General features: G+C 61.9%; 1 protein-coding gene across 1 annotated transcript in view; it reads right to left on the reverse strand.

Annotated features, from left to right (window-relative positions):
• ADAMTS13 (ADAM metallopeptidase with thrombospondin type 1 motif 13) overlaps positions 1–12,256 on the reverse strand; it is a 32,447-nt gene extending 20,191 nt beyond the window's left edge. The window contains exons 1-15 of the mRNA XM_049631167.1: positions 11,882–12,256; positions 10,091–10,209; positions 9,677–9,848; positions 9,265–9,331; positions 7,944–8,224; positions 7,723–7,864; positions 6,545–6,690; positions 4,493–4,576; positions 4,204–4,328; positions 3,939–4,085; positions 2,299–2,439; positions 1,657–1,819; positions 826–930; positions 372–523; positions 213–276 (exon numbers count right to left, since the gene is read on the reverse strand). Coding sequence (XP_049487124.1) covers positions 213–276; positions 372–523; positions 826–930; positions 1,657–1,819; positions 2,299–2,439; positions 3,939–4,085; positions 4,204–4,328; positions 4,493–4,576; positions 6,545–6,690; positions 7,723–7,864; positions 7,944–8,224; positions 9,265–9,331; positions 9,677–9,848; positions 10,091–10,128 — 1,827 coding nt within the window. The 5' untranslated portion in view covers positions 10,129–10,209; positions 11,882–12,256. The remainder of the gene's footprint in view (positions 1–212; positions 277–371; positions 524–825; positions 931–1,656; positions 1,820–2,298; positions 2,440–3,938; positions 4,086–4,203; positions 4,329–4,492; positions 4,577–6,544; positions 6,691–7,722; positions 7,865–7,943; positions 8,225–9,264; positions 9,332–9,676; positions 9,849–10,090; positions 10,210–11,881) is intronic.
• Positions 12,257–12,480: the final 224 nt, after the last annotated feature.

Here is a 12,480-nt window from a genome sequence, read left to right on the forward strand (position 1 = left end):
GACGCGGGGCTCGAACTCACGGACCGCGAGATCGTGACCTGGCTGAAGTCGGACGCTTAACCGACTGCGCCACCCAGGCGCCCCAAGCACCCCCCTCTTTCAAAAGCGCCCTGGCATGAGCCACGAATTACAGCCGCCCTGATCCTTCCACACCCCCGGTCCCCGCGCTGCCGACCTGACCCTCTGGCTGCACCCCGGGGAGGCAGGCCTACCTGCGTGTTGCACATCTCCGCCTGGAGGTCATCGCCCACACACGCACGCCCTCCAAAGGCCGGCCTGAAAATACCCACAAGACACGGGGTGACAGGGGAGCCACTCCCCCCTAGCCAGCCAGCCCTGACCTGGAGAACAGCGCCTCCTGCAAGCAGTACCTGGGGTTGCTGCACTGTCGCCTCCTGGTGACCACCCCTCCCCCGCAGGAGCGGGAGCAGGGACTGGGGGGACCCCAGCTAGACCAGTGCCCGTGCACCACTCCCACGGGGGTCAGCTCCGCCAGGGAGCGGCAGTGACCTTTGGAGCACCACTGCGAGAGAAGGGAGAGAAGGGCACACCATCGCACACCCAGGACGGCCGGCATCCCCAGGGCCCCGCGCCCGCAGGGTGGCCACACAGGCATGCACACGTGCTCGTGCCCCGCCCTCCCATCCTGCTCAGGAAACGAAGCTAAATACGAAAGAGGGCAAACCCCAGCGTGTAGGACAGAGGGGTCTGGTTCCCGCAGAGTGGAGGAGAAGGGCAGAGGCACAGAGGTCTGCAGGGTAGCGGGAAGCCGAGCGCCTGGTAGAGCCCGCCAGCCAACACATGCTCCGTCACTCCCGCTCCGACCTTCTGCTCGCCACACTCTGTCCCATCCAGGAGGGGAGTCAAGAGGCGGCTACAGACGCTTTGGTCCAGGGGGTCCTTGTGGCAGGAGAGAGCCTGGCACACGTCCTAAACGGGGACACAGGGGGCCCGCTGGAGGGGCTAGTGTCCAGCCTTAACTGTCCCCCTGCAGACCACGGGGGCGCACACACCGCTCTGTGGGCACCGGTGGCCGGGGAGAATGGGCACAGCACACCTGTCCGTGAGCCCACGAAAATGTTTTCACTTCTTCTAAAATCAGCAGACAAAAAACGATTCTTTAGGTCAAAGCAGGTGTCCTCATATGTAACGTTAATACGTTTTGTTACAACAACGCGAAGAAAAAAAACTTTATATATTTTATAAAAACACTGATAACAATTCTCAGTATTCCGTACTGAGAAAGAGGCCCCGATAGGGCAAAGGTGCCTGGGGCCCATGGAAGTCCAGGGAGGAAGTCCCTCTTTGGGGAGCCGGCCCCCCTTCATCTCCCCTTCCCCGGCTAGCTCACACTCCTGCTATAGGATTCAATGTGGAGGGGACTTCCTCCAGGGAGCCCTCCAGGTTCCCATCGGATCGGAAGCCCTTGGTGACTGCCTATTTAAGTCCCGCGTCCATGGGTTCAAGGGCTCCACATAATCTGTGGGGCACAGTCAAAAGGAAAACATGAGCACCCTCGCTCAAAATTTGCGCATTTTAAGAGGTGCCTGGCCGCCTGGCACGGCGAGCGCTCACAGGGCGCAGCGGGGCAGGAGCTGGGCGCGGGTAGAGGGTGCAGGGGCTGGGTGGCGGAGAAGCGGGACGGCCGGGACTCACCAGGTGCCCCCTGGTGAAGGTGCAGGCCACCGCTGCAGGGCCGAAGGCGACGCGGCACTGCTCGTCCGCGCCGTAGTGGAGGCCGGGCTGCGCCCGGGGAGGGCTCCCCGCGGCCCCGGCCTGCGGCCCCGGCGGGTCCCACAGGCAGCGCGCCCGTCCTGCGCTGCGACAAGGCCCGGCTCAGACCCCGGGTGCACACCGGGGTGGAGGGGTGGGCGCGGGCGGGCGGGCAGGGGGTTCTCAGCGCGCACCCCCAGCAAGAGCTTGGACCGGGCTCGGGCCCCGGGGGAGTGGAGGTGGGGCCCCGGCATCTGCCCGCGCCAGGGAGTGGGGAGGAAGGGGATGAGGCAGGGGAGCGGCGAGGAGGGAGGGGTGGCTGGAGGGAGGGGCGGGGATGGGGCCGAATTGAGGTGTGGGCGTGAAACTGATGGACGTAAGAGGGTGCGTGGGAGCGGGGGAGAAACGGGATCCGCGCAGGGAAGGGTGGCTGGAGGGAGGGGCCAAGGAGGACAAAAGAGGGCCCCGGAGGGGGGGAGGGGACAGAGCGCGATGGGGATTGAACAGAGGGCTGGGGGCACAGGTAGGGGTGGCCCCAAGTGGAGATAGGGCGGGGAGGGCTGCGCGGGTGAGGGACGCGGCTACCTGAGCAGGTGCAGCAGTTGCTGGCGGCTGCAGGCGGACCACGAGAGGTCACCCCTGGCGGTCACCGCGTCCTGGGACGCCATCACGTGGCCGCTGGGCCCACAGCCGCTCCCGGGCGCGCCGTCGTGTTCCAAGCCCAAGCTGTCCGGGGGAGGCAACGCTCAGAGCCCTCGTGCCCCCTCCACCCGCCCGGAGTCCAAGCCTGGCCAGCCCTCTGGTCGGGTTGGAAGCCTTTGCAGACCCCCACGGCCTCCTGCCCCCCCCCCCCCACCAGCGAGCCCTGCCTCCGTTTCCCCCAGAAGGAGTGCTCAGCCAGCCAGCCAGGTGGTTCCTGCCTCTTTGGGCTAATAAATATCAAAAGGCGTTAGTGGCCCTTGGGTGGCTCAGTGGGTTGAGCCACTGACTCTTGATTTCCACTCAGGTCATGATCCCACGGTTGGTGAGATGGAACCCCCCCCCCTACTCTCGGGGCTCTGCACTGACAGGGCAGAGTCTGCTTGGGACCCCCTCTTTCTCTCTGCCCCTCCCCTGCTCATGTGCCCGCTCTCTCTCAAAAATAAATAATAAATAAAACATTTTTTAAAAGGCTTTAGGGCACCTGGGGGGCTCAGTCGGTTGAGCAACTGACTTTGGCTCAGATCACGATCTCCAGGTTTGTGGGTTCGAGTCCATGTGGGGCTCTGTGCTGACAGCTTAGAGCCTGGAGCTGCTTTGGATTCTGTGTCTCCCTCTCTCTCTGCCCCTCGCCTGCTTGTTCTCTCTCTCTCTCTCTCAGAAATAAATAAAAATTTAAAAACCAGGAGAAAAAACAACATACGGTATAATCCTGATTTTGCAAATAAAAACTATGTGTGTGTGGGTGCCTGGGTGGCTCGGTCAGTTGAGCATCTGAATTTTTTTTATGTTTATTTAGAGAGAGAAAGAGATAGAGAGCGTGAGCAGAGGAGGGGCAGAGAGAGAGGGAGACAGAGGATCCGAAGCAGGCTCCGTGCTGACAGCAGGGAGCCCAGTGACAGGCTTGAATTCAGGAACCATGAAATCAGGACCTGAGCTGAAGTCAGATGCTTAACTGACTGAGCCACCCAGGGACCCGAGGGTCCAAGTCTTGATTTCAGCTCAGGTCATGATCCCAGGGGGAACGAGCCCACATCGGGCTCTGCACTAGCATGGAGGCCGCTTAAGATTCTCTCTCTCCCCTTCTGCCCCTCCCCTGCTCGCTTAAGCAAGCTCAAGATTCTCTCTCTTCGTAAAATAAAAGTAAATATGTGTGTGTAAGACCTGACTACAATTACGTACGAAAGGTGAACGGATGTTACCTCTAAGGGCTGGGATTTGGGATAATTTTTACAGCCTGCTTTTCCTTTACCTGAATTTCCTAGAAAACATTTTCTAATTGAGAAGTCTGTCTTGCTTTTGGGGGGGGAGGGGGTAAAAACAATTTTTTTAATCACCTGGTAATCAAGAAATAGCAGATTTCCCAGCCCTTGCCCTCCTCCCCCCCAAGTCCACTGAGGTCAAGGGTACAGGTTCCTTCCAGCAGACTCCTACAGCGCTGCCCTCCTACCCCACGGCAGCCTCAACGTTCCCTCCTGGGAGCCCCAGTCGGCTCCTAGACCTCAGCTTGGGGACAGTATGCCTACCTGTGCCCAATCTCGTGGGCGATGGTGACCCCCAGGTCAAAGCCGGTATCCTCAGTGATGAGGCAGCTCCAGGAGGACGAGCAGACACCCCCCAGCTGGGTGACCCCCCGAACCTGCCGGTTACCGTCAGGCAACTCCAGGTCAAACCTTGGGAAGAAAAAAGGCACCAGGCGGGTGCTGAGGCCGGGCCGCCTTTGCAGAGGGGGGGTGGGGAGGGGAGGACGGCTCCCAGGCAGGCTGGCGTGCCCCGGGGGCGCTCGGCTACCTGGTGATGTAGAGGACCAGGTCGGCGTGCCCGGGATCTGTGTCGTCCTCGGGGTTGACCGTCCTGCTCCACTCACAGACGCTCAGCAGTGAGGCCGTGATGTTGGCTGTGATATTCGGAGCGTCCTGGCGGTGGGGGCGTCACAGAGCCCGTGTTTACGGGACCTGCGCCACAGTGCTCACCACAACCCTGTCGCTGTCCGTGCTACAGACGGGGAGAGCGACAGGAAGAGATAGAGAGAGTGGAAGTGGGGTTTGCAGGGACTCTGGGCTCCCAGCGTGCTGCCTACCTGAGGCTGGGTCAGGGTGAGCATCTTCACCACGTGCACTCGGAACTCAGTCCCCAGGGAAGGGTCCCTCAGCAGCTCTGACCCCTGTGGAAAGGCAGGAGGGAGCCGTGTCTGGTGGGTGGGCGGGGCCTGGCTGGGGCAGGGCCTGGAGAGACTGCTCTACTAGCAGCGGGGGGAATGCTTGTCTCGGGGCTGGCGGCCAGCCACGGAGACGGGCAGACGTGTGCTGGTCCTCCTCGCTCACGGCTCAAGAAGGCCAACCACAAAGGAAAGAAAACCTGAAACCGTGGGATGCAAATAATTAGGAGTTTAGAACACTCCATTCCAACGCTGTTTCCTGCTCACCAGACTCACCCCGTCCTTTCCCTTCTCTGTCCGTCCGCCTGGAACACCCTTCTCTCCACCTCGGCTTGTTTCACCTGCGCCTCTCCAGGAGGCGACACGAGGGCCTCCCCTCCCTCCGCAAACCCTTTTCCGGGTTCCCCTGACAGAGCGCTGTCCCCACCACCCCCCAGCCAGGCTCCTGGCTCTCTCTCTCTCTCTCTCAGCACATCTGCCAAGATGCCCATCGTGGTTGACTGTCTGGTTATTTGCAGCAGCCTGTCCCTGAATTAGACATGCCCCCACCCCCCCCAGAGAGAGAGAGAACCCTGCCACCACTGGCCTCGGCTGACCTGAGCCTGAATCCGAGCTCTGCTGCGAACTACCCGTGTGCGCGTGATCCTGCTAACTAACCTTGGAAGCTCAGGTTCCTCATCTGTGACACGGAGGTAAAGCCTTCCGTGGCTACTGGCGGACTCAGGAACGATGCCGCGGGCACAGGATGGGTGCCCAGCCACGACAGTGGCTGTCACCACGGGCAGCATCCGGGCAGGAGCCAGTCTGGTACCTACCACTGTCCCAGGTCCTCGTAAGACACATCAAGCGACCAGAGGGAGTACGGCTTGATGACAGAATTTCAGCAGAGTAAACGGGGGGAGGAACCCCCCCCTTTCCTGCCAAGCTTTCAGGTGACTGAAAGGAAGTGTTTTTCACCTCTGGGGCTGCAGGCAAAGACCTGTGGACTCGGGCCATGTCTGCAAGGGGACAGGACCACACGGGTGTGTCCGAGGCCCAGAGAACTGACAGCGGACAGAGTGGTCTGATGGCCTGGCGCTCTGAGCCCCGGGGGGGGGGGGGGGGGCTTTTCCTTTTGCCCCAAACAGGTGGGCACACCTAAGGCTGGGCACAAAGTGGCGCCAAGCTCCGCGCATTCTTGGAGGGCGGGCTCTGCCTCCCTGCACGGCCAACTTGCAGACGGCGGCCGTCTCCTCGTCCCACCCCCCACCTGGCACTGGTGTCCATCCCCCGACGCGGCAGACACTCGCCGGCGGCCCAGAGCAGTCACCGCGTGTCATACGTGTATTCTCAAACCGCTGGACACGGGGTTTCATGCAGTCCGTTAGGTTACACGCGAGCGTCAGGTTGTTGAAACACCCTTTTCTTTGCTTACCCTGCCCCCCAAGACGATAATCAGTGGGAGCCACTCTTCCCACGCCACCTTTAGCCCTAGAAGCCAAGGGAAGGGGGGGCCAGTAGAAACGGGGGTGCCCCCAAGAAAGGGAACAGAGAGGCCAGTGTGGGGCACCCCGGCTGGTGCCCGGGCAGTGCTGGCCAAGGTTCCCATGGAGCAAATGGACTTCAGGCCAGAGGCCAGACCTGAGGGGCCCTTGGAGAGAAGGGACCCAAGTAGCAAGAGGCGGTGGGGTGCACTAGGGAGCCAAGAGGGGTTCCAGGACCTCACCCGCCTCCACCGCAGGTGAGGGAGGGGAGGAGGAGGAAGGAAAGGACAGACCACACCCCTCCCCACCCCAAAGCCCTGGGCCCCAAGCATGACCCCAGCCTTGCTTAGGTTTACACCCGAGTTCAGCCCAAGCTCAAACTACCGGATAAGCCAGCCCACTCACATTCGGCCCCAAGTCCCCGGTGTGGGGCACCGTGTCCAGAGGCTCCCGAGCCCCACCGCTTGTGGTCAGCACCATCCAAGGGGTCCGCTCCCCAACGAACACTCACCATGTTGAGGTTGGTGAGCACGTAGCGCTCAGTGTCCTCCTGGTGAGCCTGGTAGACGTCGGGGCCCACGGCCACCAGCAGCTCCAGGTGCAGGACCCTGCCGGCAGCCCATCTCCGGAGGCGAAGGCGAGGGGAAGGAGGACGGCCTGGTGAGGGAGGGGGCAGGGCTCAGAGCGAAGGTTCCGGAAAGCAGACAACCCATAGCTTTGGCCGCCCACGGCCAGGTCTTTCTTGGACTTGGAGACACGGTTGTGAGCTCTGTCCCTGCCACTTATCACCATGGGTTTATGGAGTCAGGGGGCCCAGTCCCCGGCTTTCTCATGGGAAAGGTGGGGAGCAGGGAATGCCTGCTCCAGGGCGGGTGGGCGCCGAGTGAGAGGGCCTGTCCCGGACCCAGTCTCAGCCCCTACCTCGGGCCCTCCGGGAGCTGGCCTCTAGGCTCCTCCGAAATCAACGGTCTCAGAGAGCAGAAGGGCCCGAGCTGTTGAAAGTCACTTTATGTTGGGACTGTCAGAAACAGTGGCAGCTGGCCCGAGAGGCTACTGGGTCCTGGATTTCAGCCCACCCCCAAGGCCAGGTCCCATCAGCGACTGGCCATTTCGGAGCATTGAAAGGACCAGGTGGCAGGGCAGGGCCCAAGGAGGGAGCTGTCGTGTGGCTTTTACGTCCTTGGTGTCTCCCCAGAGTCCCACACTGGCTCTGCCCCCTTGATGTGCCCCCGCTCTGGGCACATGCTGGAGAACGGGGTCATCCCGAGATGAGCCCAAGACAGGACCCTGGTTGCACCTGGATGCAGCTGGGGGCCCAACGAGCAGGCCCGGGCAGCCGCAGAGCCAGCCACGCAAGCCCCGAGTGGCCACCTTCTGTCTTTGGGCCTCAGTGTTCCCATCTGTGGTATCGGATGTCCTGCCAGTCCCGGAGCTGGGAGACCCCAACAGCGCATGTCTGTGAACGTGCTTTGTGATCGATGAGGGGCTGCTCATAGGCTGGAGGCCTAGCTGTCCCCCTCTAGGACAGCTGGGGGCATGGCCGATGGCCACGTGTCCCCCTGGCCTGCCCACTCCCCGGCATCCTGAAGAAGATGGCTCAGCCGGGCTTGTGGCATTCTGCACAGCCACCTGGGCACCGGGGAGAGCTGGCCCTCCCCCAGAGCTGTCCCCCTCTCCCAGAAGCCGTACCTCGGATGACTTGGGGGGCCTCGGGGCCGGGCCTGTGGACCAGGTGGGGCTGCGCACGAACCCGGGGAGGCAGCAGCTCCCAATGCCGCCTCCTCACCGGCTGGACGCGGAACCTGTCTGCGCCCACCAGGATGTCGCCCTCCTGGAGGAGAGACAGCAGACAGGCACGTAGCCCACCGGCCCCACCGAGGGACAGGGCCTCTCTGGGACGTCACGCTCACCAAGTGGCCTGAGCAGTAGGTGACCTTGGCCACCGCGCCCAGGGGCAGCAGGGGGCGGCCTCCCGCGAAGCAGGGATGGGGAGGCCGCCTCTCAAGCCGGAGGGAGGCGTTCAGCACGTGCTCGCTGGTGAAGGAGGCGGTGAGGAGGCTCCGCTCCGGCAGGAAGGAGAAGGCAAAGAGCTGTCCCAGGGCGAGCAGGGAGCAGCTCGGGGCCCTGCAGGGAGGCCCCCCGGGCCCATCCTCACAGATGCAGGTGAGCGGGGCCACGTCGAATTGCAGCACTGCGGGACAGAGGAGGCCACCTTGCTCCTCCCCTCACCCCGGGGCTCAGCCCTCCGCATCTTCCTGCCCTGGGGAGGGCCCCCCCGGGAGGGCCCCCCCCCCAACCGATCCGTTCCCTTTGGTGAGTGGGGCGCAGGGCTGGCCTGGAGCCTGAGAGGCCTGGGCTCAAATCCAGCTCCTCCCGGCACGCAGGGTGGTAGACTGAAAGTTTCCTGTCCAATTTGGGTCTCACCCCAGGGCAGACCAGCACTCAGCATGCGAGCCTCGCCCCAGAATCGGGTTTCCTGAGGGGTGGCCTGAACCCCAGCAGGCAAAGCAGGTACAGCCACAACCTCTCTGGCCTTTACGGAAGAGCAGGTGCCCGAGGCCAGCCTCACCACCCTTCTCCACCGATCTGCCTCACAAAGCAGCCCCCAGGCCCCAGGAGGTCCCACCCCCAATCCCCAGACAGCCCCAAGCAGTGCTCAATGTGCATGTGACCCAGGCCACAGGGAATTCAGTCACAGATGGGACATCCCCTACTGCCCTCCACCCTGACTGCTCGCCCACCCTGCCTCTGGTCCCCAACAGCCTTTACGTCAATGGCCTGACTTGGAAAGGGGGCTGGCACCCCAGCGAAGTCGGCAGACATGGCCAAGAGCGACACGAGAGGCTCTGGCCGGAGCTTGAGCCAGCGCCTATCTCGTTTCTCACGGAAAGGATAAATAATTCCATTTCCGTCCGTGGCCAAAAGCCACAAGAGCTCCGGCAGCTTGGCCAGCCCAAGGGAGGCCCAGGGGCAAAAGGGACCAGCTAATTAGGAACCATTCCCTGGAGATATGGAGCAGAAGCCTGGGGTCAGAACCCCAGCTCGGTCCAGGACGCCCAGACCAGCTTTTACGGACTTGGCGGCAGCATGGAGTTAATTAGCAGGAACGATGGCAGTTTCTAGGACCTCCTCCCAAGCAGAGCTGAGATGCCCCCCCCCCCCCCCCCCCCCCCGCCCCGGCTCGGTCGGGGGAGCTCCCTCTGCTGAGAAGACGCCAGCCAGGACAGATACCTTCTAAGGTAGCATCGGGGCCAAAATAAGAAGTCACTTCCTCTGGCTCCAAAGCTTGGAGAAATTGCTGCAGGACAGAAAGCACAAGGGAGAAGAAAGGCGGGGAGAGGGGGTGGGAGAGGGGCAAGGCAAGGAGGAGGGGGAAACCAAGGCAGGGGTGGGGGTGGGAGGAGATCAGTACTGAGAGGCCGTTTCCTTCCTCGGTGCGCACGCTCTATCCCCGAAACCCCAAGCCCAGATCCGCCCCTCTCCCAGTGCAAACCTGGAAGCTGAAAGGACACCCTCACGCTGCCCAAAGGCTGTTTGGGCAGCTCCATCTCTCCTGGGGGGCACCCCCCTGCAGCACCCAGCAGAGCTCAAGATTCCCAGCTCCAGGGCTCCCAAGCACCTCAGCTCCTGCAGATTCACCCACCTGCTGGAAATCGGAGCGTCCCCAGCAGCCCAGGAGAAAGAAGGCAGAAGTGAGCGTTGCCCCCACGCATCTCCCCCAGGGGCGAGGCTCCCTCATCCTCAGGAAAACCAGCCTGCTCAGAGGGAGAGAGCCTTGTGACTGGAAATCTGGCCGGTGTGGAATGTGGCAGACCCTGGTGGGCGGGAAGAGGAGGCTGTTGTTTACTCTTGGGAGCTTCCTCCAGGGGCAGGGGCCACGGGGGTGGGCAGCCTGCAGGCCCTTGCCCTAGGCTGGTCCTTGGTCTGGAGCTCCGGATCCTATACCCCGGAGCGGGGCTGAGCCAAGCAGCAGAGTCTGGAGGAGGGAGCATTGGACTAGGGATCTTAACAGACGTGGACCCAGGCGTGATTCTAGAACTGGGGCTGGGTTACTCACCCTTGGCTGGTGACAGGCTGCACCGGACACAGCAGCATTCCAGCCTCCAACAACCCGCTCACGTCCACGGACAGCCCATGATCTGCCCCGCTCTCCTGTCCTCAATTCCCCTTGTCAACCTAAAATTGTCCGGAGGTGATAATTACACAAGCCCATTTATCTGGGATCAAGGAACGGCAATTCAGGCCACGGAGATTCGGGTCACAATCCAAACAGTGCCCCACCAGGGAGCCAAAGTCAGGGGCCTTTACGGCAAAAGCAGGCTCGCTCGTGGGCATTGCTTACAGAGAATTTCACACTGGCGTTGGTGGCCGCAAGTTAAACCCGTGTAAGACACACCTCGACTAACGCTGTCAGTAAACAACCTCTCACTAGCTGATTGCAAGGGTTCAGGCTCGGTCCTTGGAACATTGGCACTTCGGCCCAGTTCAAAAGTGCATGGTTCCCCCGGTGAGGATGGCAAGGAGGTGAATACGGCCCATCTCCTTAATGGACTCCGGCTCTACTTAAAGCCCCTTGACATAAATGGCCCCGTCGCACTTCACCCTCCGCGCCCAGGGCAGATGCCCGGCCCCCCACTGAACTCACCCCCCCCCCCCCCCCCCCCCCGCCCCCGCCGGCCAAGGACCGTCACAGAACCAGGCGAGTGGCACCACATGTCACCGACTCCTTGGCAGCCCACTCCACTTTCTGGAAGGTTCTCAGCCACCCTCTCCAAAGCACTGTTTCACACTCCCTCCCACCTCCAGGACATCGCCCCCCAACTCCCCTGACAGCTAGAGGGGGATCTCAAGGTCTCCTGGCTTCTCCTCCTCTTTATCAGGGAGGCTGCCCCGACGCCATCCTGGGCCAATCCGCTTGCCATTCCCCGACCACACCTGCAGGACCGTCTGAGGCTCTCTCTGTCCATCCTGCTTTTCTGCCTTTCCCTTTCCCAGGTATTCCATCCTCATTCACACTGCGCACTCCTGACTCGCTCTGTGACTGCTCTCTGGAGACCCAGATGGACACATGCCCCAATCCAAGCTGCATCACTGCCGGTCTGGGCATCTGTCATGGGTTCCCGCTGGCCTCCCTGCTCTCTCCCTCACGTCCTCCCCATCCCACTTCTCTTAGAGTGGCAGTGACTTGACTTTAAGAACTCAAGTCAGATTGCATCACCCCCCAGCTCTGTAACAATCGATGGCTTCCCCTTGCCCTTAGGGTAAACCGTCCAAACCCCTTCCTGAGGCCTCCAAGGCTCTGTAATCATAGATCAGACTGGCCCCGGCCATCCCTCCGCCTGCATCTCTAAGCCTCTTCTCCCTGCACGCAGAGCCTCAGCCACACCAGCCTGCTTCTCACTGTTCAGATACTGCTCTTCCCTCCGAGCCCTGGCTTTACGTTCCAGTTTCAGCTCAAATGTCACCCGCTCAGGAGGCCTTCCCTTAGGACCCGATCTAAGCGACCTCCGGGTAGGGTTGTCACATTTAGAAAATAAAAATCGGGGCACTCTGTCAAATTTGAATTTTGGGGAAACAGAGAATACTTTTTGTTTGGTTCAGTTGATGTATGCCCCAAATAGTGCAGCTCTTGCATCGGACACATTTATACAAGAACTACCCTTTATCAGAAATTCCCATTCCCCCGGGCCCCCTGCATTTTGTCTGGTAACCACACCCCTGGTCACCCTCTTCCCCAGCATCTCACTTTATCACCTTAGCGACAGTTACCCGCATCCAGAATTACCTGGTTCGTTTGTGATCAGTTTCTCTGAAAACCCCCCCACCCCCGCACGACACACATACTCACGGCGAAGCTTTAGGGAAGCGAAGGCGTCATGGGCTCATCAAGGTACCGAGGGGCCACGCAAGGCGTGCTAGTGATTTATTACCACCGCTGTCGCGCAAACTAATACGCGCGTTGTCATCACGCTTTCTCACTGCTGCTGGACGTGGCTCAAGTGCTTCTGCAGCCCCAGGGCGCACGTGCCGCTCTACCAGTGCTCTGGGGCCCTCTTTCCGTCTCGCGGCCTCAGTTTCCCCACTCGGGGAGGGAGGGGCGGGGCCCGCGCGCCTTTCGCTCCGCTACCCGCCCCCCCCCCTCCTCCGGCGGCTCCCCAACCGGGGCCCGTCCGCCCAGCGCCCCCTCGCGGTCGCCTGCGCCCCCGCGCTCGGCCGGCCCAGCTGCGGTGCTACACCGACAGCGGCCCCCCAGTTCTTTTCCGGCGCATTCGTCTCTCGTCCCCCGTCCCGGCTCTCGGCAGGGCCCCGGGCCTACCCCAAGCCTACCCCAGGTCATGGACCCCGGACGCCGCTCCCGGGGTGGTGGCCCTTCTCCCAGACGGGAGAAGAGCCCCGCCCTGCTCCCGGCCGTGCGGAACCAGGAAGGGAGGCCCGGTTTCCAGCCGG

This window comes from Panthera uncia, chromosome D4 (genome assembly GCF_023721935.1).
Source record: "Panthera uncia isolate 11264 chromosome D4, Puncia_PCG_1.0, whole genome shotgun sequence".
NCBI lineage: Eukaryota > Metazoa > Chordata > Mammalia > Carnivora > Felidae > Panthera > Panthera uncia.